Genomic DNA, 25,441 nt, shown 5'->3' with positions numbered 1-25,441 from the left:
CAAAGCTTGAAGACAAGGCAATCAAATGCATATTTATTGGTTACAGCCAGGAGAGTAGAGGGTATCGGTTGTTTCAACCAAATACTGGGAAGGTCATTGTCAATAGAGATGTCTCTTTGCTGAACATTCAGCTTCTCCTCTTGTGGATTGCAAGGCACAGCCAGAGATTGATGTGTTTGATGCTTTTGACAGCTTGGTACGTCTTTTCCCATCGGGGGAGGGGGGGGGGGGGGATTTTGACCAGCAACTTGAGCCACTTTCAGGCCCTTCCACAAGCAATGATCAGCCCCCTTTAGATGCTGATTTGCAACCTCCTCTTCCAGCACAAATTGATCCTACTATTCATGATGCAGTGATTGAAGAAAGGGCTGTCAATAGACAGCAAAAATCAGTTCCATAATGGCTTCTTCACACCTTAAGGGACAGCAAACAAGATCAGCCTCTTGCTGCCCATACAAGATCAGCCAACCGTCAGATGCATGGTCATTTTCTTGAGGCAGCACTTCTTGCTACAGCATGCAATGAAGAGCCCTTATGCCACAAAGATGCTTTTGATAGCAAGCAGTGGATGGATGCTATGCGAGTTGAGCTCAAGTCTATTGAGAAAAATGACACATAGGAATTGGTAGATCTTCCTCCTGGCAAGAATGCCATTGGTACACAGTGGGTCTACAAATTGAAAAGGAAATCTGATGGCAACATAGGTGGGTTCAAAGCCCGCCTTGTTGCAAAAGGATATGCTAAAAAACAAGGCATTGATTTTGAGGAGACCTTTGCTCCCACTTTCAAGATTGCCAACATCAGCTGTGTCATTGCCATCGCAGCCCACAGGCATTGGCAGGTGCATCAGCTTGACATCAAAACTGCCTTTCTTCATGGGGATTTGCAGGTAGGGGCACTTTTCCCTCTTAGAGGTTTCCCCTCCTAACTACAGTCCAATCTCTAACTACGGTTAGTGATTAGATAGGGTTTTGTCACTTAGACAAAATCCTCATCTCTTGTTTTGTACTTCACTTCATTTCAGTACACTTTGGGAGTGACCTACGTTCAGCTCACTCTCCACTTGCTCACTCTTGCTCTTGCTTCCATTTTTCTCACATTTGGTATCAGAGCAGGTTCTTCTTGCTCTTGCTCCTGCTACACATTCGCCTCCAGCTCCAGCCCATTCCGTACAGTCTGTACGACTATACGGATTTCGTACCAGTTACCTGTTCCGTACTGTCGAACGTGTGAATTGCTTCAGCATCAGCGTTGCACTCTGTACCTATAGTTGGCCGTACATCTGCGTCGCCATCCGTACACGGTACGGCTCTCGCACTGCAGTTTGCCGTACAATGTACGGATTGATAGTCCGTACTGTCATGCATTTCGTACTTGCGTCGTACTACATGCCATCCATACTCCGTACTGCAGGTGGTCGTCATCAAGCACCGCACATCGTCCATACAATAGTACGACTTGTTGTACATTTGTTGTCAGCGCATCGTACATGTATCCGTACACACCCCTGCATTTCGTAGATTTGCAAGAGTTCGTACAGTTCTCGGTGCATTTGCAGGTCTTCTGAGCAGGTGGTCTTTGCCAGGCATTTGTGCTCAGAGCCATTGTTTGGCTGTAAAATTTGGGGCATTTTGCATTCGTGGGCAGACATTGCAGTAACTCTGCAGGTGTTGAATAAGTTTGGGGCTTTTGCAATTACGCTGCAATGTTGCAGTGAAATTTGGGACTTTTGCAGGTAGAGTGCAAATTGTGCAACATTTGGGGCTTTAAGACCATATGCCCTCTTTTGTATGCAATTTCCTACAAGAAATTGGGGCTTTTGCATTTGGGTTGCAATTTTGCAGGTAAAAGAGCATTTTGGAAGTTTGCAAGCATTTCTGGACTCAGTACGAGTCAATTGGCAGACTTTTTCCACTTTTTTGCAGATTCTATTTGCAGAATTTTGGGCATTCAACATTGTGGTGCATTTTGAGCCTTTGATAGGCTGTGACAGTATTTGTCACTGTAGGCAGTTTTTCATTGGCAGATTTTACTTGTGCATTTTACATCCGAGTTGTGACAGTATTTGTCACTGTAGGCAGTTTTTCATTGGCAGATTTTACTTGTGCATTTTACATCCGAGGAAGGGATTTTACTTGTTCAGTTTGCTGTATTTGTGAATTTATCCGGCAAAAATGGCTCAAAACAACCCCAATGAGGTGTTCGGAGTCCTCACATAGGAGGATAAGTTGGGTGGCACCAACTACTCCTTGCGGAGTTTTATTGTACGCAATATCTTGGTTGGCAGACATCTTTGGGATTATGTCAATGGAGATGAAGGAAGGCTAGATAGAGTGGCTACACCTGTCACTCCTACAGGTGGAGGCAGGGGTAGAGGTCAAAATGCAGCACAAGTAGTTGGAGCTGCCGCTCCAGGAGCTCCCACAGCAAAGCATAAAGCTTGGGAGATACTAGAGAGTATGTTTGCAGCAAGAAATGATGCCAGAGTTTCGTTTATGAAGCGAGAGCCTCTTACGCATATGGATGAGGGAGATTCCATGAATTCTCACCTCACAAAGCTTCAGGATTTGAGGGAGCAATTGCTGAATATTGATGAAGTCATTTTGGATTCAGAGATGATTACCACCACTCTGAATTCTCTTCCTGAGTCCTATCTCGGTTTGCATACCTCGCTGAATTTGTCATTGAGGGGGGACAGCAATCATCTCTCTTTTCACGAGTTGGTGTGACTTATGTTGCAGGAGGAGTAGACACAAAGAAATATGGCAACCCGGGGCTGGCAAGCATGCCATGCTTTCCAAGTTCAAGCCCAAGGGAAAAGGGCAGTAAAAGCAACATGCCAATCAGCCCACACATCAGCATAAAGCTGATTCAGGACAGGCCTCTTATAAGGCTAAGGGTGATGCAGGTAAGCGGAAAAAGAAGGGCATTTGTCATTACTGCAAGAAGCTTCGTCATTATATTGGTGAATGCAAGAAGCTTGGTCATTAATTCTTCTTATTCAGTGTGTGGATGGGGGGACATTATTCTCACATCCACTGATGGCACAGATTTCAGAATTTCAGATGTTCTCTATGTGACAGGCATAAAGAAGAATTTGCTTTCAGTGTCCTCTCTTAACAGAGGAGGATTTCAGGTTGTATTTGATGATGATAAGTGCGCAGTCAGAGACAAAGAGAATGACTATTCTTTGATGTTGTCTGGCACTTTGTATCGGGGTCTTTTTAGCTTGATTTATATGAGAAAAGATCCGATCTTGCATTATCATTGCTCGCACTCCCACTGCTGCGATGTAGAATGCGGAGTTATGGCATGCCAGGTATGGGCACATGAGCTATGGTAGCTTAATGACACTACAGAAGCATGATATGGTTGATACATTGCCTCCTTTAGAGTCACCTCCTCCTCATGCATGTGAAGGTTGCATCCTTGGTAAGATGCATAGATTTCCTTTCAAGAAGGATGGTGCAGTCAAAGCTACGCGGAAATTACAGCTTATTCACAGTGATGTCTGTGGTCCCATGAGGACACCTGCTTTTGGGGGTTATCTTTATTATGTTACATTCATAGATGACTTCACCAACCGCACTTGAGTCTATGGTATTAAGGCAAAATCAGAAGTGTTTGTGCATTTCAAACACTTTGTGGCTCTGGTTGAGAATGAGACAGGACTTAAGGTGCAGACACTTTGCACAGATAGAGGGGGAGAGTATATGTCTCATGAGTTTGAGGCATTTTTGAAGGAGAAGGGCATCACGCATCAGGTTACAGTGAGGCTTACCCCTCAACAAAATGGCAATGCTGAGTGGAAGAATCGCACTCTTATGCAGACGGATAGATGCATGCTTACGAGTAAAAAGTTGCCTCACAGGTTTTGGCTTGAAGGCCTCATGTGTGTCAACTATATTTTAAATCGGGCTCGCACAAAGGCATATGCCCACGTGCCTATGGAGTTTCGACATAAGTTGTTAGATAAGGCTCTTAAATGCATTTTTGTGGGGCATAGCTCACCATAGCTCACAAAGCAAAGGCTATCGTCTCCACAATCCTGCTTCATGCAAGATTTTTGTTAGTAGAGATGTTATATTTTATGAAAATTCAGCACATTATATTTTATGAAAATTCAGCACATACACATGTTGAATTTCAGATTCCAGCTTCTTCAAATGATGTTTTTGAGGGAATGTTTTCTTTAGCATTTGGTTCCCCCGCTGAGGTTCATGCTGAAAATCAGAATTTACAGCAAGCTCTTCTTGATCCACATGCCCCGATTTTGCCACAGGCTGATTTTGTACCTCCACAAGGTGTGGATGAAGTTGTTAGGCAAGAGATTCAAGAGATACATGCAGCCAAAATAGTTCCGAATTGGTTGCTACAGACTCTCAGGGAGAGTAGTTGAGCCCCCATTGCCTGGCATAACTCATAGTGCGGTAAGGCACGCAGGGGGGGCTCTTTCAGTTGAGACAGCTTATGCAGGGACTTTTCTTGATGAAAAGGAGCCTGACTCTTTTGAAGAAGCAAAGGATAATGTGCATTGGATGCATGCCATGCACAATGAATTGCAGTCCATCGAAAAAAATTGACTTGGAATGTTGTGGATTTGCCACCAGGTAAGCATGCCATTGGTACCAAGTGGGTTTTCAAGGTGAAAAGGAAGCCAGATGGGTCCTGTAAGGCTGGTCGCCAAAAGCTATGCACAGAAGAAGGGCACGGATTATGAGGAGACTTTTGCTCCTACATCCTGAAAGACCACCATACGGTCAGTTATTGCAATGGCTGCAAATTTTGTGTGGAATGTCCATCAGTTGGACATAAAAACAGCTTTCCTTAATGGGGACTTGCAGGACGAGGTTTATGTCAAACAACCTTCTGGATTTGAACTTTCTGGCAATGCACTTTAGGTTTGCAAGCTTAACAAAGCTTTATATGGGCTGAAACAAGCCCCACATGCATGGTATGCCAAGATTGATGCATTCCTAGCAAGTAAGGGGTTACATAATAGTCCGATGGAAAGCACCCTCTACATCAAGAAGGATGGGGGGGATATTTTGGTCATCATTCTTTATGTAGATGACATGCTGCTCACAGGGTCAAATGAGGATATAATTGCAGATTTTAAGGCTGAGTTGAAAGCTGAATTTGACATGACAGATTTGGGCATGTTAAATTTTTATTTGGGGATCCAGTTTATACAAGACAAGCATGGCATCGTTATGTCTCAATCCAAGTATGTGGAGAAGCTCTTGGATAGGTTCAACATGCATGATTGTAAGCCTATTGCCACTCCCATGGAGCCGGGCCTGAAGCTTACTATGTATGATGCCTCACTCCTTTCAGAGTTGCTCATGCCTCAGTAGACAGGTCTTGGGAGATTTTGGCTAGCATTGCAGCTTGGCATATTTGGAGAGCCGGGTGTACAGAGGCGATGGAGGGTTTCCAAGTTCACCCTTCCCAGACTATGGCCAATATTTGGACTGATACAGTACACACTCTGATGGCCATTTGGGCGAGCATGCAGGGATCCTCCAGAGCAGCCATTGCCAGGAGAGTTACTTTTTTCAAAGTTTGGAGGGGATCTCCTTTCTTATCTGAGTTTCCTTAAGGGTTGAGATGGCATTTTCAGCCTCAGCCTTGGTTCTTTATTAGCTCACTTTGAGCTGTTTTTTCCTCATGCATTGCATGATGTACTCCCGCATTTGAGCTTGCTCTCGCAGTTTTTATTCATACTTAATGAAGTAATTTTCTTGAAAAAAAAAAAGAAAAAAAAGAAATGGTTAGTGCCGAATGGGGGGGACTATAAATTCGTGTGCACATGACACAAAGGCTTGGGGCCTCATCAAGTAGCCTCCCCATCATGTGGAGAATAAGCGACTCCTCTGAAGAAAACCATCGCTTAAGGCCATTATAGATGATCAAGTCATGTACTATTCCCATCTCCAGTAGATAGCGTCCATAACCTACCATCTGTGGTGCGTCATCCCATTGCCTCAATATCCCAAGCTCTACTGGGTCCATCTTTGGTACTCTGAGGGGATTGGATCCAGAATCTAGTAGGCCCACATGACTATTCCCTGTGCAGCATTAAGTCCCTTAGGAGGATGGTCTCCTCGTGACTAGAGAAATCTAGGATGTCATCGTGTATCGTCTCACATGGACTGTGGCCCTCTGTGGTGACCTCATGTGCGTAGGACGTTGTATCTTGGGAAAAGTTTGTGATGAAGATCATACGCATTGTCGCATCAGGTGTCTGAACTCCTATCCACAAGTGTCGCCCATGCTTCTCTTTCCGCATCACAGATAGGAGTGGTCTTAGATGTGATTTGAAAAGGACTACTACACTCCCAGAGTCTCTTACCCCGCCATCTCTGCTCATCTCCTTCCTATGGGCAGACTCCCATGTTTACCTTGTCACTACGGGTAGCCCTCTCTTAGGACTCTCGTATGTCTCAGTGTAAAAGACAACATGTCTACCAATGCAGGTCTCTGAGGACCCTCCTTTATCAAACCATAGGGTGCTGTCACAGATTACAGTCATGTGCAATCTACCCTATACCCCTATCCCATAGGCCCTATCATGTGCTGTTGTTATCCTTTTCTCCTCTTTCTCCTTTTTCTCGGATGGTCACGTTATCGTCTCTATATGCAGCCATTTCCCTTCCTGTCTTGCTGCCATCTCTCAAATCATTCCCTCCTCTTCTGTGCTCTTGCAAGAGTGTGAGGTCATCATTTAGGTATATCGTAGTCCCCTTCAGTGTTGCCCTCATTCCTATGAAGATAGAGCTGCTCGCTGCAGTTCTGAAGATGACAAGTACATTCAAAAGCTGCTTTCCTTCTCTTTTCTTCCTCTAGGTGATCTGATATAAATTATTTTTCGGGGGCTGAATTACCTTTTTGATCACCTCCTTCCATTCTAGCATCTTTTCCTTTCCCTCAGTTGAAAATTCAGCATAATTTTTTATGTTGTTTTAAGGGATTCTTGGAGAGGCGGTGAAGGTTTTCCTACATGAATGTGATCGATCCATTTAGAGAGTTCAGGTTAAATGTTTTAGCTCCATTTCTTGCCACAAGTGTTATAGAGATGGTGTGTCCACTGTCAAGGGAGGCTGCACTGACGGATAAATGTGGACAGGTTTTCCGGCATAGATATGAAATTTGCATGTCTCATACCACTATTTGAATCATCCAGGGTGGGATGGTTGATGGTAATTTAAATAATTGTGTTCTGCTGTTTCGAAAGATTTCTAGAGAGGTGGTAAAGGTTTTCGACATAAAAGTGAAAGACGATGCCTTGTCATTCTCCATAGAGTTACCTGCCAAATGTCTTAATCTGAAAAAAACTGGATACAAAAAACAAAAAAACTGTGGTCTTACCAGTTCTAGAAGACAGCATGGGATAAGGGAGTTTTCTCCCAAAAGAAGAAAGGGTATATAAGTGTAAATTCACTGAAAGTTTGGTTTTTAATTAAGATTGATTTACTTTTTTTGTGCAGAGCTTTGGACAGCATGGCAGAGAGCTAATCACTTGTGAGGTTGCTCTAAGACTACTTAACATTCTAGTTGGAGAACACAATTCTGCAATTGTGAACAATGAAACTATCAAACACGAACTTCAAAAGCTCATTATAAAGGTAGTATTATAGCCTTAGACCGAGCTAACTATTGAACTTATGAAGTTGCATGCAATAAATACTCCCCTCTTAGAATATGTTTTAGAGGATCAAGGTCTTTGTATTTTGCATACATTTTTCTCTCGACTATGCCTGTTCATGTGTCTTATGTCACCCTCTTTTTCTGAAATTTGATGATGGTTTATTATTCTGGTGTCCAAATATCTCAAACCGATACAACATAGATTAGGGGCTTGTCTGGATGACATTGATATTCACTGTTAAGTGTGCAAAGTATAAATAAAGCTCATCATACAAAGAAATGGCAAAAAGATGAATACCTATGTTAGGGGGGGTATGTCTATGGTGTCACATGAAGCTATTCCATGTTTACTTTTGAGGGGTAGTCTTGCACAATGATTGCCTCTTTATATGCTTAGATAAGACTTTCCTGAAAAACAGCATCTCCAGGAAGCGCACATTGTTCTCTTTGTGGAGGGTGTTAGAGAAGTGCCCTTTGGCTAATGGTAGCATATTGTCAAACCTCTCCCCAGGGCATTCTCCAGTGGTTATGTACTTGACACTGTTTTGAAATATGTAGGGCTGCCTTCTCTGCAAAAAAGCTGTTTGAATATCCTGGTTGTTGTATTGTGAATTCTCACATTGATTCCATTTTCCACCATCCAGAACTTTTCAAGTATGCCAACCGCATTTGCATCTTGTTTTGAATTTAGCAATTCTAAACGAATTGGTAGGGTGCTGTTTAATTCTCCCTTCCTAGGCCTACTTTGTATGTATAAGATTGGATAATGTGTGTATTAAAACGTTACTGTTGCAGTGGCTGGTTACAATTGTGAAACCCCTGCATATTTTGAAAACCATGGTCTTACATCTACCTTGTCTCATTCCTGCTATCAAAGCGGTACCCCACTCCCTGATGTTTGAAGATATAGCTTTCAACAGGCTCTATTTGCGCTCTCTTGTTCAATGTCATCGGCCAATCCTTCAGTAAGTTTGTTATCACATATTTAACCTTAGTTTTGTCCACATTGAATATGAGACCACTCTTTCCTTGAAGTTTTGTTGAAGCTCACATAAGGGTTTGTAACCCCTCTTGAGAGTGCACATGTTATGTATTCGAATGCTAATCCTCGGATTAGTGGACTTAATCCAGCAGGGCTAAGCAAACAAATGTGGGGCTAGAGGACTTAGAACAAAAGCAAAGGGCGTAGGCTATATTTAGTCATGATGCTTTCTAGAAAGCGGGATGCTCTTTTATATAAGAGTGGCCAACGCTATTGTGTTGGTATTTAGTGTCTTGACACCACTGGAAGGTCTGGTCTGGATCATGAGCCTAGACTCCTGTGTTCTACATGGTGGATCTTGAGATGCTATGCTGTAGGTTCCTTGTGGACGGTTTTTCGGTGGTATGGGATGCCTGAGCTATGCGCATAGCCTTGTGGAAGTCTGATCTCTAGCCCACGTGTTCAGGGGTGGTCGGAAGTGAGTCGCCAGCTGAGCTTTATTTGGTTTTGCTGACTATGCTTGGATTGTGTTTAGGGTCAGATCCTTGTGGGGATGCATCAGTTGGTATCAGAGCGGCCCTTTACACAGTTGGAGCAATTGAGGTATGCAGATTCGAATGGTGCTAGGTATGAAGTGGATTGTTTCTGCATGTTGCTGAAGTGGTTTGAGGTTGGAATTTGAGTGAATTGCTGTAGTATGGTCCTGGGGACTGATCACAATTGTTGTGTGCAAGAAACCCCAAGACCACCGTTGCTTGGGGACTCTTGTCTGAGGGGAAGTCACCTATCCCAATTACAAATCTTGGTGTGTGGCACACTTATGCGACATCATTATATGCCGCCCCATCTCACACACAACCGGATATGTCTATCCTCCCTAGACCCACCATATGCAGGTTGTTCGTGGCAGAGAATCTGCGAGCCGCATTATGTCAGGTCCACAATCGGAGAGCCCAGGATCATGGACAGGAGGTCTTGGCCCCGATCCTTGCACATATGTTCAATCATGTTTTGTGCCACCGTTTTCCCCTTGCTTGGAGTACCACCACCATTGTGTTGATACACACATCAGGACCCCATGGATACTGGGAACTACCACAGGCTCATGATTGGTCACACAGTGGCCAAGATATATGGGTCAGTACTAAAGAGAGAGATCAACTCCTACACGGAAGCACATGGGCAGCGGGCACTGGGGCAAGTTGGGTTTCGGAGACAATATTCCACCCTTGATCATATCTTCACCTTATGGGCGGTCATCGAGGAGGCGAGGTCGATATCCCAGAAAGTCTGCATGTTTTGTAGACTTTTGGAAGGCCTTTCACACAGTACCATGATGTTGCATGATCAAGCGACTTTAGGAGATGCAGATCCTAGGAGGCATGATATGGGGGGTGATGAGCCTATATGGTCAGTTAGAGGGAGGGTACATGCTCCTGGGCTTGTCAGGTTGGATCAAGAACACGATAGGGTTGAAGCAGGGATGCCCTCTCTCACCGACACTATTTGGACTATACATTGATGAGATCATGACCTACATTGACCATCTATGGGGAGAGGGATCATGGTTGGCTGATTTGATGGTACATATATTACTTTATGCAGATGACATTGTCCTTCTATCTTCCTTAGTAACATGCCTACAGAAGTACCTGGAGGGCCTAGAGGTTTTTTGCAGAGAGAGAGCCACATGTACACTCAGTTGAGGATTGAGGCAGGGAGAGCCACATGTACACCCAGAGAGCAGCGGATCTATACACTATGCATTTTGGGGGAGGTGGAGACAAAGGTGTTGGTGTAAGTAGCTATGTGATGTTGGGTGTTGGAAGCAATGGAAGCTCAAAAATGAAAGCACAAAGGAGAAAAACGAGATGCTATAATAGATCGCTGCAAAAACTGAAGTGTGGAGGCTCAAGGGAGAGCCAACACAACAAAACCCTAGCGCTAACTGCCCTAACTGGACTAAATGTCCTAACTGACCTAGGTGGTACATAAACTAACTGTACCAATAGTCCTAACTGACTATAACTAGGCCTACGAGGCTCATACCAATGTATAAGTGGCATCTATGGATAGCCCATGAGATGGCCTACAAACCCCTCTCCATGGTATGGGTTGAAGTATCCCGGACATGGCTCAGGATACCTAAATATCTAATGTCATGGTTGCACATGTTAGTCCCGTAGGGATATAGCAACCTATGACTGTACAGAGTATAATAGATCAAGTTACAAAAGGTACTAAGTTTAAAGCTTGCCGAAAAGCCTCAAACTTAGGTCGAGGTAGAGCCTTCGTAAAAAGATGTGCCAAGTCGTCTTAAGTGGGAACATAAGATAACTCAATATCACCTGCTGATAATCGCTCTCTGACATAGTGATAGTGAACCTCAATGTGCTTTGTGCGAGCATGGAAAATTGGATTCTGTGCAACAGCCAAAGCACTTTGACTATCAGTGAATATGACGGTAGGAGCAGTCTGACATGCACAAAGATGTGCAAGTAGCTTCCGAAGCCAAACACACTCCACTGTAGCTGTAAAAGCTGCTCTGTACTCAGCTTCACAACTAGAAGTAACAACTGTACTCTGCTTCTTGTTGAACCAAGAAACACATGAAGTACCAAGCATAAAATAGTTGCCACTATGTGACACACGAGTGTCAGAATAACCAGCCCAATCACAATCAGTGAACCCATGCATGATAAGTGAAGTATCAGCCCCATAAAGAAGGCCTAAATGCCGAGTGCCTTTAAGATATCTGAAAACACACTTCACGGCATGCCAATGGTGCATAGTTGGGCTGTGCATATATCTGCTCAACTGTGAGACAGCATACTGTAGATCAGGTCTCGTATGACATAGGTAAATCAAACAACCAACTGCCTGTTGATAGAGAGTGACATTACATGTACCGCTGCCATCCTCAGAAGAGAAGTGAAAACCAGACTCTAATGGTGTGGATACTGGCTTGCAATCCTCAAACTGAAAACACTGCAAAAGCTGTCCAATGTACTTGGATTGTGACATCAAAATGCCCCCCTCAATGCTAGCAAATTGGATGCCCAGATAGTAGTGCAGAAGATCAAGATCAAAGATAGCAAATGTCTGTTGCAAATCAATTTTAAAATCTGCATTTGTTGAGCATGTGTGGCAGTCACAAGCATGTCGTCCACATAAAGGACTTAAATCAGCAAATTTGTCCCACGCTTATGGATGTAAATGGTAGCTTTTGTAGGGCTGTTCAGAAAGCCAAGTTTGAGCAAATGAGAATGAATTCTCGAATACCAAGCCCGAGGTGCCTGCTTTAATCCATAGAGGGCCTTTTTCAAGCGGCATACCTTGCTTTTAGAACCTTCAATCTCAAAGCCAGAAGGTTGGGAAACATAGATCTCTTCCTACAAATGCCCATGACGGAAAGTTGTCTTAATATTAAGCTGATGTATCTGCGTATGAAAGTGGGCAGCAAAGGCAATAACAATGCGAATGGTAGTGATCCTGGAAGTGGGAGCAAAAGTCTCCTCAAAGTCAATGCCATGTTGCTGCGCAAAGCCCTTAGCAACAAGACGGGCTTTGTAACGGTCCACTGAAGTTTGATTTTGTAAACCCACTTAGTTCCAATGGCATTCTTGCCATGAGGCAAATCACACAACTCCCAAGTGTCATTTTGAGAGATAGAATCCAATTCAGCTTTCATGGTCTTCATCCAACAATCATTCTGAAAGGTATCTTGATGACATAAGGGCTCTTCATTGCATGCCGTAGCAACCAAAGCATAAGCAACAAAAGTAGCATGCTCTTTTTGGAGAGTTGCTCTTGTACGGGGGCTGGCAGAGGAGTATCTTGTTGGTTGTCTTTTAATGTGTCGAGGAGCCAACGGGGTACCTTTTCAGTCTCCTGAATTTCTGCTCTTTCCTGGTCAAGAGCCCTGTGCAAATGATCCTAATCAATGATAGGCACATCAGGCTGAATTTCTGGCTGCACATGTGGCTGCAAATGACCAACAGATGGAGGAGGTACAACCTCAGATGGAACATCCTCCGGAGCATCGGATGGAAACAAAGGCATCAAGCTGTCAAATATGTCAGGGGCATTAACAATGGGCTGTTTTTGACAGTCCAGCAAAGGCATGGTGGAAGATTCATCAAACACAACATCCCGACTAACAAAACACTTGCCCGTGCGAGGCTGATATAGCTTATAGCCCTTTCTCTCTGATCTATACCCAAGAAAAATGCATTTTACAGCTTTATCATCCAACTTAGTGCGTTTTTGTGAAGGCACATGAGCATAAGCTAAGCATCCAAAAGTCCTCATGTGGGAAATGCGAGGCTTACGACCCATCCAAGCCTCATAAGGTGTGATACTCTGCAATGCCTTTGTAGGACATCTATTCAAGATGTAATTTGCACACATGACCGCAACCAACCACAACTTATTAGGCAAATGTTTGCCTTTCAACATTCATATGGTCATTTCCATCACTGATCTATTCTTCCGCTCAGCCACGGGATTCTGTTGAGGAGTATAAGGCACCGTGCATCGATGATTAATGCAAGGGGAAGCCAAAAAAACAGCAAACTCCTTCGACATGTATTCACCCCCCTTGTCTATATTAATGTGAACAATGTGCAGCCCACTCTCATTCTCAGCCCAAGGTGTACCTGCTGCAAGAAAAATCCCCAAAGGCAACACGAGGCCTTTCCAAAATGCAAATGAAGCGCCTTTCCAAAATGCAAATGAAGCAGAAATTGGTAAAAGCCAATGCAACAACGTCTTACCCAATGATGTACAGCAATGACAGGCTCTGAAAGCGAGCAAATTAGGGCTGGAAATGAGAATTATAGCAAAAGAAGTGCTCCCACGAGGAGGAGAGCACGTAGAAATGGAGAGAAAGAGATCCAATGGAGAGAAACTCGCAGCGCGAGGCAAAGGGATGCAAATGAGAAGGGAAGGCTGAAAGAGAAGTCCTCGGATCAATTCAGCAGCTCCAAATGGCTCCAAATGGCTCTAAACGGCTCCAAACGCCAGCATGCAGGTCGAGGCATGTTCAAAATGCTGGCACGCAGCTCGAGGCAGCTCCAAAATGCTGATTTGCACCTCGAAACAGCTTCAAAATGCTGGAAAAGCTTCGATTTGGCTGGCATGCACCCCTAGACAGTTCCGTACAGCAGGAAACAGCACCAAAATGCAGGCACGAACTTTGAGGCTGGTCGAAACAGTTTTTTGGTGCATTAAATGCAGGCATAGAAGGTCTGTATAGCCTGTATGGACGGCCGTACAGTCACACGTGTGAATTAAATGAGATGTACAAACTGTACGGATTCCGTATAGCAGGTAGCCGCCACACGTGTGAGGTAAAAGCTGAGGAAAAACAGCTCCAAACACCTCAAAATGCAGCTCCCTTTGCGGTGGTTCCTCCAAAATGTGGTCTTCTCGCGTCAAGATTAAGGTTTTCGCGACAGAAGTGCTTGGAGAGGCTTCAAACACTCTCGGTTGTGTAGAAACCAGCAAAACCAGCAGGAACGAGGGCTGAGGAGGCTGCGAAACAGCTTGGGAAAGCTGTCAATGGTTGAGGGAATGGATTCCCGACCTGCTCTGATACCACTGTTGGGTGTTGGAAGCAATGGAAGGTCAAAAATGGAAGCACAAAGGAGAAAAACGAGATGCTGTAATAGATTGCTGCAAAAACTGAAGTGTGGAGGCTCAAGGGAGAGCCAACATAACAAAACCCTAGGGCTAACTGCCCTAACTGGACTAAGTGTCCTAACTGACCTAGGTGGTACATAAACTATCTGTACCAATAGTCCTAACTGACTATAACTAGGCCTACGAGGCTCATACCAAGGTATAAGTGGCATCTATGGATAGCCCATGAGATGGCCTACATGTGAGCTCTCTCATGGGGAGGAGGGTGTGTGGAGGCCTCACTCTGATTGGTCCATGCAAGAGATTTGGGAGTGATTGGCTGTTCATGTGACTGACAAATGCATGCAGTATACTTCGTGAAAGCTTCAATGAGGTCCAGAGGGCAAGGTGGTTCGCCAATAACTACAAAGGTTGCTAGAGGCGACAATTTCGGTCCTTTTTTCCGGTGCGTGGGTCGTAATGAGAGTAGGTTCCTTCTGGTAGCTGCTAGTAGATCTTAGTGTCCATATGGCTCTTAGCACAAGTTTTTGTCACTAGCAACAAACCCGTTAGGGGTGCCTTGATGTATGGTGTCCAGTTGTAGTCAAGTGTCGATTCTTGTTAACATTAGATGGAGTTTTTATCAGCCTCTCTCTTCGGATTCGTCTACTAAGCGTGTATATCGTCATTCTATGTGGATTCCCTTCTTTATATGTTGTCATTATAGTCGGTATTTTATGTGCCAATTCACAATTCCAGGCGTTGAATAGAGTGTGAACAAGAAATCATTTTCACCAACAGTTGGTATCAAAGCCGGTGCTACTTGAGGACTTGTGAGGAGCTGCATAAGTTCGAGAACCTGTGGAGGCTTTGTGAGGAGGTCTGGTCAGTTCGCAACAGAGAGTCAGTTGTGCAGTTACTCTTGCACTCAGAGGAGTCATGTGAATGTCATGGAATTTGTTAAGAAAGAGAAATTTGAAGCTGCTGTCGTTAGATTCTATGGGCGAAATTTTTTGACTTGGTAGTTATTCACGCGCCTTTGGTTCATGCACAAAAATTTATGGGGAGTGGTGTCAGGCACTGAGAAAAAAGCTAAAATTGAACATGCCTTAGGGTTGCTGTGTGTGAGCAACCGTGTCAGATGGTTAGACGTGGGTTTGGGCTGATCATGTTTTTAGATGTTCGTAATTTGATTGTGGTTTTTGTCAGTTGTTTTGCATCCCCATTTGGTCGAGGAGGGGATTGTTGGCATAGGTGTGTGAGCTCCCTCATGGGGAGGAGGGTGTTTTACAAAGGTTTGGTTGTGATATCTTAATGATTGGTCCATGCAAGAGATTTGGCAGTGATTGGCAGTTCATGCGGCTGACAAATGCATGCAGTACACTTGGTGAAAGCTTCAACTAGGTCCAGAAGGGCAAGGCAGTTCACAGCAACTACAAAGGTCTCTATAGGTGATGGTTGTGTCTTTTTGTCCAGTGCTTGGGTCGAAATGAGAGTCGATTCCTTTTGGCAGCTGCTAGTAGATCTTAGTGTCCACAAGGCTCCTAGCACAAGTTTAGTTCCAGGCATTGAATCGAGTGTGAACAAGAAATCCTTTTCACCAACAAGAGGAGCATCCTCCAACATGTAGCAAGCTCATACATGCCTATGTGAATAAGCTAAGCCTACCATAATTGGATTATTTGTTAGAAGCCTTCCTAACTGTATGACCGGTATGGTTCATAAAAATAGTTTGGTGCAGGAACGAAATAGCACGATACCCGTCTTGCCAAGGCCTTCTTATATATCAAATGAAACACTTGCCATGGCCTTCTTATACCGCTCTTGCTACGGCCCTCATCAAGGAGTTTAAATTAAAAACAAAAGACTCTCAGACTTAAATTGATGTATGTCGGTTTATTGTCTTAATTTTCAAACTACAATGTAGGTACCTTATAATAATTCGGAGTTGCTTTATGAATTCCATGGTAGCTTCCCTGTGCCCTCCTTGAACGGATGTGTTAGCTGGTTTTTTGCTGTCCCATAGACCTAATGGTTTCCTGTGGACATTAATAGACTTTCTTTCTTTCTGCATCTTTCCGTTGAGTTTGAAGGACCAGCTCCTATTATGAATGATAGCATGGCGAATGAATAGATTTGCAAACTTTGCTAGTTCTTCTTTGTCTTTACTGGGACATGTATAACAATTGAGGTCTACCTATGACTCTTGCATTCCGTCATAGACTCACTAATATGTGTCTTGCTTAGATGGTGGTAGGTATCAAGTGGATCCCTTCCTGTAAAGTTTTGAAATTAGCAATTTCTTGTCGCCATACCCAATACTTGAGTTTAGATTTTGTTTGTTGTAGATATCATTCTATTCCTATATACCATTTTCATCAACACTCTAACTTGCACCCTTTTACGAAAGTTATTCACAAAAAAGGGACTCACTCGTTCAAGGATGGGTCACGTCCCTTCGTTATCCAAGAGGTGCCAAGCATCTCCATATACGAAGGGACCGCGGGCAGCCCCAAAAGGTACCCTTCCCTCCACCAAAGTTCAGTATACTGGTGCTATACCAAGAACTTCAATCTCTAACACCGAATTGAACCTTCTTGGATTTTCTATGATGCTTGTCCCTCTCCTTCCTAATATTGCGAGTAAAAGGTTTGGACATCTTGATAAAATGCAAATGAACTGTTGTCCTTGTGACAACTTGGATAGATATGCGTCTACGTTGTTTTCTCTTGTTCACAACTGAGTCCTTGAAAATCTGCATATTGTTCGAGTGGCAACAGTGATGATGTCTCTTACACCAAACTGTATATTTGTTTCTTATTTATTTGAAATGTCTCTTTGTTTCTTATTTTTCTTGTTTTGACTGAAACATGTTTCCTTATAAAATAGGTTGTGGCCATGGAAAATTATAATGGGCGCAAGATGGTGGAGAGTGGGCACTTGTGTGAGCGCAAAAATGGTAATAACTTGAAATGACATAGAGGCTCAATGCGTGGAATCCTAGGTTTGTCGTTTTTGCATATCTGATTGATCTGGCTATTGGTAGGCTCAAACTTTTTCTTGTAGAAGCCTTGGGTCTAGTTAAAGACTAAGCCTTGGGTCTAGTTAAAGAATAGATGTTTTGCTCTAATTATGCCCATAGTGCAATCCTCTCATTTGACCTTTTTTCAAAAAGTTTATTTACTGTATCTTACAGGGAGAGGGGTGGATATTAATCGAAATTGGAGTGTGGATTGGGGTAAAAAGGAAGAGGTGTGCAGCTGGACTTTTTAAAATTTGAACAATTCTGTTTACTTTTTTATGATGGAATGTACCTATTCTATCCACGAAAGAATTGTTTTTGTGCTAGCTTGTGTAGCTTGGCTAAAAAATTGAATGTATGCCCACCAATGAAAGCATTGCCATGCTTGTTTTGTAGCTTGCTTGATTTTACTTTGAACAATTAAATCTATGCCCACCATTACCTAGTACATAGGTCTAAAAAGTTGCATTTAGAAGAAATAGATTTTATGCAGTTTTGTTTGATAATGACACTTCAAGATAAGCGCGTGAGCACACACACATACACATACACATACACATGACAAAGGTGATAATCTTGAAGTAACATTATCAAACTATACTGCAAAGGTTTGTTACATCAGTAACCCTTGTTGCCACATGTCATCTGTGGTAAAGGGCCATCCATAAGAAGGAAGTCTCCGCTTACCAAATTGAGGCAAAGACCAAAGCCTATTGCGTCCACATATTGGGGGACTACCTTTTTACAAAGCTACCCTCCAACAAGTCTCTTAAAATTGCTAACATGACGGTCTCTCTATAGAGACCTATCCATGAGATAGAGTAGTCAAGTAGAGACCATTGCCTGTGAATTTCAACAGAGGGTTTCACTGATCCACCTCCCCTACTTCCTGAGGATATCTATGGGGTACTTTTGCGTCTGATCGCACCGACTCTGCATTGAGAGTGGACGAGCAGAGTATACCCAAAGAGGGTCGCATTTGCACCCTATGTGATCATTAAGAGATCAAGTCAGAGGAGCACATTATGGAGGATGGGTCATAGCTCTCGACCAAGATATTGACTTAGAGATTGAAAAAAATGTTCAATTGAGCTTCTCTTTTCTAAGGAAGATGCTTTCCTACATGAACCCATACTGGACATGATTGACAAGATAAAGGTTGACAAGACGAAGGTTGGCGCTAGTTACATTTTAAGAGTTGGTGTTATTACTCTTGCAAGAAGAGGCCCAGTGAGAGGGTGTGCATGGATGCTATCTTGACTTAACAAATATTTTTGATTGGTAAAGGAGCAAAATCTCATCTTTTAAATTTTATGTGCGATGAGTACTTTTTCGGTCATTCAACCTTGTGCATGTTTGGTGACCTGAAGACCGTTGGTATAAGTGGTGTTCAAATTACCTCTTGTATAGGATGACCAAAAGACCTCTGATACAAGGGTGACCAGAAGGTCTCTTGTACGAGGGATGACTAAAAGACCTCTTGCATAGGGTAATTAGAAGACCTCTTGTACGAGGGGTCACCATATCCTATGGTACAAGGCGATCGACTAGAGGTCTTCTTGTACAATTGAAGTGACCAGATGGCTTGTTGTACATGGGAAGTGACGGGACCGCCCCTTGAGCACTGGATTGACCAATCAACTTCCAAACTTGACCAAGTAGCCATGTGGTGACCAAAATGCTAGAGATGATGATGGACAAGGTTGTTGACATCCAAGATGATTTGACTCGAAATCCACTCGGCCCGCCCACCTCTCATTAAGTCAAACCACCACCTTGGAGTACACACTTCGAGTAAATTATGTTAGCTAAATTGACAAGGAGTAGTGCATGTAAAGCACAAACCTTCCACACAAAATCACGAGGGAAACTAACTTATCAAACTCTCTCCCTCTCACATATGATATGAAGACAGAGTAGTGACACCACAGATAATAAATATTCCACAACTACTAACGACTGTCTCAGCACAATATCACGCAAAAGTCTGCTCACAATAGATCAAGAGATTCTTTAATTTTTCGACTCATGACGACCACTTCAGCAAGGAGGTAATCCCCATGATAGACAACATACATAGTTGAAGCCAGTTGCTCCTACTCAGGATCAAAGGAGATGGGATTCCAAAGATGCCCACTTTGTCAAAGTTCATCATACCTCATATCTGCTTCTACAGGACTTCCAAGAAAACTTGGTATATTGGAGAATATGTATCAGGCAAGGAATGAGGCCAAGATCTCTTCCTTGAAAAGGAAGCTTGATAATGCCAAGATGCTGAAGGGTGTCTCAACGTCAAATCATTGAGGATCTTAGAAAATAGCTGCTGAACATTGATGAAGTTATACCTGATAGTCAGCTTATATCTACAGCTCTGAATTCTTTGCTAGAGACTTATTTGTCTTTGCATCTGGTTTTCCATGAGCGGGTAGTACAGTCCCACTTCCTTTTCAAGAACTTGTGGGCCTGTTAATGTAGGAAGGACTTACAAGGAAAAATATGTCTGTTGATGTGCATGGTGGTGATCAAGCGTTGTTGGCTTAAGGAAGAAATAAGCCTCATTTTGGTGGCTCTTGGTCCAGGACTGTGATTTAGCTCAGCCATCATTTAGAAAATGCAGGTCAGCCCAAGAAAAAGGGTAGACCCCATTATACGAGAATTCTGGATACCACATCAATGAATGCTGGAAAGGGTGGGAGAAAAAAAGAAGAGAAGGTAGCTAGAATGACACTTTCAGATTCCAATGCAAACAAGGGTAGTCCTTCACCAAACCTTGTTACTAAGGATTGGTCTTTTTTGGTTTGCAGTTATGATGGCAACCATGAGGTTGCCCCAGTCAGTGTGAGTGATGCCTCAGATGCAGTTTGGTACTTTGATAGTGGGGCTTCCAAGCATATTACTTCCAAGAAGAAATGATTTGCAGATTTGCAGCCTTCTCGTGTTGGCAAAAGAGTGTCTTGTGCTAGCCGTTCTTCATATCCTGTGAAAGGAGTTGAGAGAATTTTGTTGTCATCAGTTGATAAGGACTGATTTATGCCTTCCATATGTCCAGAATTTACTTTTTGTGTCCTCTTTTAGGAAAAGAAGCTTGGCTGTCATTTTTGAAGATGATAAGTGCATTGTCAGGGATAGAGAAAAAGACTATCAAATAGTCACTATAGGCAATTTGAATTAGGGTTTGTACCAGTTAGAAAAACATGACAACAATGTGTCTAATGCATGTGTGGCAACAATGACTGCAAAAACCTCGCAGGACTGATACAGCACACACATCAAAAGGGTAAACACCAAACATCAGTTATAGATCGAGAGTCTCTTGGGAGTACATTTTTTTTCCGAAAAAACAGTGCTAATTATATTACTTCGAGAACAAGATACAAGAGGTCAGCCTTGTAGCTGATGGGCTGCGTTCACAAATCGGACGCAGCCCAAAAGGTAACAAAAAGTAAAGCACTCTCTCACGGAGGGATAAGTCGAGTGTGAATGAACAGCTAGAGAGGTGGTGAGTAGCGCCACCGAAGGCCCTGCAAAGTCTGCTCGAAGAAGAGGCCCTGTGTGTCCCAAACCCGAAGGAAGCGTCTCCGCTTCTCCCGACCAGCCCGGGAGTCCCCCTGTATCTGGTCCCACTGGCCTCTGAGGGTATGAATAATCTCGCTCCAAATATCACTCATGATCTGGGCAGTCGATAAGGAGGTGCCACCGAGGATCTGCGCGCAGCGCGAGTCCAAATGTGCCATCTTGCGATGCTACTAATAATCTCCCAAACTGGCTGCCTCTCCTGAGCTCCTGTATCAGCCTCTGCTAGGTTCTGCGGGATACTCTCGAGCGGCCCCCACGTCCCCTGTGTGATAAGGAATGTGGGGTCCTGCTGACATGCCTCGAATAAGTGATGAAAACCAGGTGCGGTGCTGCACCAACAGAACGCGCCCCAAGTGATCAATCCTAGCTCCGGTGCTGCGCGAGTAAGAATCCCGAAAGTCCACCTCCACACTTCCTGGGCGCGAGTGCAACTCCACAGGCAGTGTTTTGGTGACTCCTCATCCTCATGACAGATCTGACAACGTCCGTCCTGGCCTATCTGCCGCAACCAGCTCCCCACTGGAAGACCTTTGTGGGCAAGAAGCCACAGGAAGTAGGAGATCTTCCGCGGCCGCCAGCTCTCCCACAAGGCCTTCGAGAAGGCCTGCAAAAAGAACCTGGAGGCTGGAAATACCCTGTGCATACCAGCTGGGCCGCTGGGTGGGAGGGCGGCTCTGCATCCTCCCAAGAACTCGCCTGCCCAAGGTCGTGCTATAGGCAAAGAAAGAGGTCGGTCCCTGACCTGTCACAGTCTCTGGCCATCTCCACTCTCCTGGATCCCAGTCAAGCTCTGTGACAAGGCCCGCCCCTCCCAGAGCCAGAGTCGCCAAAGCTGCAGCTGATCCTGCTCAATGCTAGGATCGGTCCACCAGACCTTCCCCATGAGGCCTACGACCCGAACCCTCTGCCGTGGGAGTAGGGGGTCGATGAGCGCATCCTCTCTCCTGAGTCGTCCATCCCCCATAACCGCGAAGAAGGAAACAGAGGAGTCGTCCATATGTCCTGCGACCACCAGCGGGATGCCACGGGGGGTGAACTGTCCCAGCCAACGGTCATCACCAGGCATGAGGATTTGAAGCTCAGGTGGAACCAACCAATCAGCTGGGATCGCGCCGTCGATCTCCGTACGTCTCGCCTGGGCTCCACGGGCACCTCTAGCTGCGTCTGCGAGATCAGTCGTCTTCAAATGTCTGTACGTGTCCCTCCAAACTCGAAGGGACCGGGCTGGCCCCCGCATCCAGCCATCCCACCTGATGTGTGATCTCTCCCCCAACTGAAGGCCCTCGGCATCTCTGACCTGATCATTCCAGATAAGCGGCTGGCGATCGATCTCCTCCTGACAGCTAGGAGGGGACTGAATGAGACTGAGGTGGAGCCGCCTCCAAACCATGAGGAGGCTACGAACGAGTGGGGAGCGGGGCTGAGTGAGCGGGGCGGAAGTGAAGATCCACCTGAGGGACGGAAGCCACTCTCCACCTCGGCGCGGGACACAAGAACCGACCCCCTGCTGAAGTAGCATCTTCCACGTCTGGCCCCCCGGGGTCAAACCGCGGATGACTAGCTTGCCTAACAGGGCCTGACTCTGAAGCTCTGGATCGATGACCCCCAGGCCACCCTCAGCCTGCGGAAGAATGACTGTCTGCCAAGCAACCCTGGCTCTGGTATCTCTGAGGCCATCCTCCCCGGACCAAAGGAAGTTCCGAACCAACCTCCTAAGCTGTGCCACGCTGGATCTCGAGAAACACCGACAGGAAGCCACATACCAAGCCGTGGCTAGGAGGACCTGGTTGACTACCAGGGCACGACCTGCAAGGGAGAGCTTAGCAGTGCTCCAGAAAGCCAGCTTCCGTCGGATGGAATCTAGCACCGGGAGAAACTGCTGAGCTGGCGTGATACCAGGCCGACGTGAAAACCAAGATATCTAGCTGTCTGTCCCCGCGGGATCCACCTGAAACCCAAAAACCTCCCCCACTGAGAGCACGCCCCGGGGTCTGTGAGAAAACCAACTGAGTTGTTCCAGTTGATTTTCGCACGAGCAGCCGAACAGAAGACCTCCAGGGCCATCCTCACCCTCTCCAGCATCATCTCATCGTCCTGGACATACAGGGCTGTGTCATCCGCGTACTCCGAGTCCAGGAGCTCCGTGTCCTCTCGGAGTGGAAGGCGAACACCCCTGATCCCAGTAGACCTCGCCCGAAGGTAGTAAGTCATAGCCTCAGCGAAGAAGAGAAACAGGTAAGGAGCAAGGGGGCAGCCCCGACGCACTGATCTCTCCAAACTAAAATGCTCACCCATCTTGCCGCCAATGATGACCCTGCTAGAAGCTGTCCTGTACAACGCTGAAATACCCTAAATCCATCCTGCTGGGAAACCTAGTCGCTCCAGAGTCCCCTCCAGAAAGGACCAGTCCACTCGATCGTAGGCCTTCTCAAAGTCGAGAAGTAGGATGGCTAGGTGTGATAAATGTGCTGAGCCCACTCCGCCGCCTCTGAGAAGGTGAAGACATTATCCAGGATACTGCAATCCTGGACAAAGCCTGTCTGAGTATCATGAATGAGGTCTGGAAGTAGAGGCCGAACTCTGGCGCTGATCATCTTGGCGAGGATTTTGTAGGCAGTGGTAAGGAGGGTGATCGGGCGCCAGTGACGGATCTCCTGTCTATCTCCTCCCTTCGGGATGAGGCAAATGAGTCCCGAGGAGAGGCTCTCTGGCATATAACCGCTGCTGAAAATCCTCTGAAAAGCTGCTAGGAGGGGCTGATGGATCTGATCCCAGAAGGAGGTGAAGAATGCCCGGGATAGCCCGTCCTCACCCGGGCATTTCTGCCCGTCGATGGCCATCAAGGCCTCCAACATCTCATCCGTGGTGAACGGTGCCAACAACGTCGCCTGCATGCTGGGCGGGACCAGGGATGGAGTGTGCCTCCGCACCTCCTCACGGGAACGTCGAGTGCGAGGGGCAAGCGGCTCCTGCTGGAAAAGGGTCCTGTAAAAGTCGGTAGCCAACCCCAAGACCTCTCCCGGATCCGTAAAGATGTGCCCCTCCGCTGTCCTGAGACTCCGAAGCTGGTCACCTGCTGCTCTCTGGCCATGCGTCCTGAAGAACTCCCTGCACATCCGGTCACCCTTCCGAGCCTAGAAGGAGAGAGAGGCGTGATAGGAAAACTCTGAACGGCGCTGGAGGGTCTCCTCAAGAAGGGCTCTGGCTCGAAGGGCCTGGGTCCGAAGCTCCTCCGAGCCCGGGGCTGCCTGCTGGAGTCGCTGGATGGAGGCGAGGTCCCTCCGAAGAGCTCTCTCTCTACCCCACCATTCCTGTCGAACCTGTAGGGCTGCAAGCTAGCAAATCTGGCTGGACTCCTGCAAAGCCTGCGCCACCGAATCAACCAGATCCACGCACTCACCCCAATCTCTGTCCCATAGACTGCAAATACTGCTGCACACGTCCACCCTCGAGAAAATGGAGTCGGGAATCCGGCATGAGCGGGGGGAAGGGCTTGAACTGCCGAGTCTAATGATAAGAGCACAGGCGCATGGTCGAAAAGTGTCGTCCCTGGAACTATACCCGCTGACTGCCTCTGCTGATGGCCCAATCACTAACATAAAATCTATCCAGCCTCTCCAGGAGTCTGCCTCCTTCCCTGCGGAAGCCCCACGAGAAGTCCAAGCTCCCGTGCCAACGCCGGAAGGACAGGTCTCTCCAACTGTCCCTACCTCCTGTCGCAAAGATAAAAGAGTCCCAAGCGGACTGCTCTGCCTGAGACATACCTGTAAACTCTGGTCCTCTGCCCTGCTGGTCCTCCAAGGTCTCCAGATTGTTGAAGTCACCTCCAACAATCCAGGAATCCATGTCTGGGAGAATCCCTGTAAGTGTCCTCCAGAAGGTGGCTCTGCGACGGAGGTCTGTGGGAGCATAAATGTTGAGGATTCCTACTCTGGAATCCTCCAGTTCCAGGCCTACCCAAAGGGCACGGCCTGGGATCAACGTGCCATGACCGAAAACTCCCTGGGCTAGCTCGCACACGGAAGTACAGACACCACCACTCCTCCCCAGTGCGCCGATCGAGGGCTCCCAATAAGTGTGAGAGCGTCCAGGGCGCAGAAAGCTTGTGCTCCTGGAGCAGAAGTACATCCAAACGACAAATCACTACTGGCTGAAGTTTTTGTCTCAAAATGAGCTTCCTAGGACCATGGGTGCCAGAAGAGTGAAACCCGTTCACATTCCAGGATACGAGGTGTAGGCTCATGGTGAGGACTGGGAGGCTGCGAACAACTGTCTGCTCGCGGTCGAAGTCGAAGAAGAAGCTGACATATCGGAGTGGAGGCGCTGACGCTTATGAGAAGGTTTGGAGGGGGAGGCGGGGTCGTCCTGCCCGTTCTTCAACACCTTCAGCAAAGGCGAGAGGCCTTTGGTGCCATGAGCGAAAGCTTTCTCGAGCCAGCTCGAGATCTCTGAAGTAGTCATCCCGTAGAAGGCTCGGAGTTTCTGAGGAGTCCAGGCTCTGACATCCTGGGGGAGGGGCCAAGATAGGGGGGGCCTGAGGGTCTGAAGCGTTTGGCGGCGCAGCGCCACCGCAGGCGCACGTCACCCTC

General features: G+C 46.0%; 1 protein-coding gene across 1 annotated transcript in view; it reads left to right on the top strand.

The window, feature by feature from the left end:
- Positions 1-25,441, top strand: part of LOC147885504 (Zn-dependent exopeptidases superfamily protein) — a 108,446-nt gene that overhangs the window by 24,921 nt on the left and 58,084 nt on the right. The window contains exons 5-7 of the mRNA XM_087396646.1: positions 7,491-7,628; positions 17,144-17,213; positions 17,451-17,506. Coding sequence (XP_087252772.1) covers positions 7,491-7,628; positions 17,144-17,213; positions 17,451-17,506 — 264 coding nt within the window. The remainder of the gene's footprint in view (positions 1-7,490; positions 7,629-17,143; positions 17,214-17,450; positions 17,507-25,441) is intronic.

The sequence above is a fragment of the Dipteris shenzhenensis genome, chromosome 25 (assembly GCF_047967505.1).
Source record: "Dipteris shenzhenensis isolate YYH24624 ecotype China chromosome 25, Dip_SZ_1.0, whole genome shotgun sequence".
NCBI classification, from domain to species: Eukaryota; Viridiplantae; Streptophyta; class Polypodiopsida; order Gleicheniales; family Dipteridaceae; genus Dipteris; species Dipteris shenzhenensis.
This window is presented reverse-complemented; position numbering and strand designations above follow the sequence as displayed.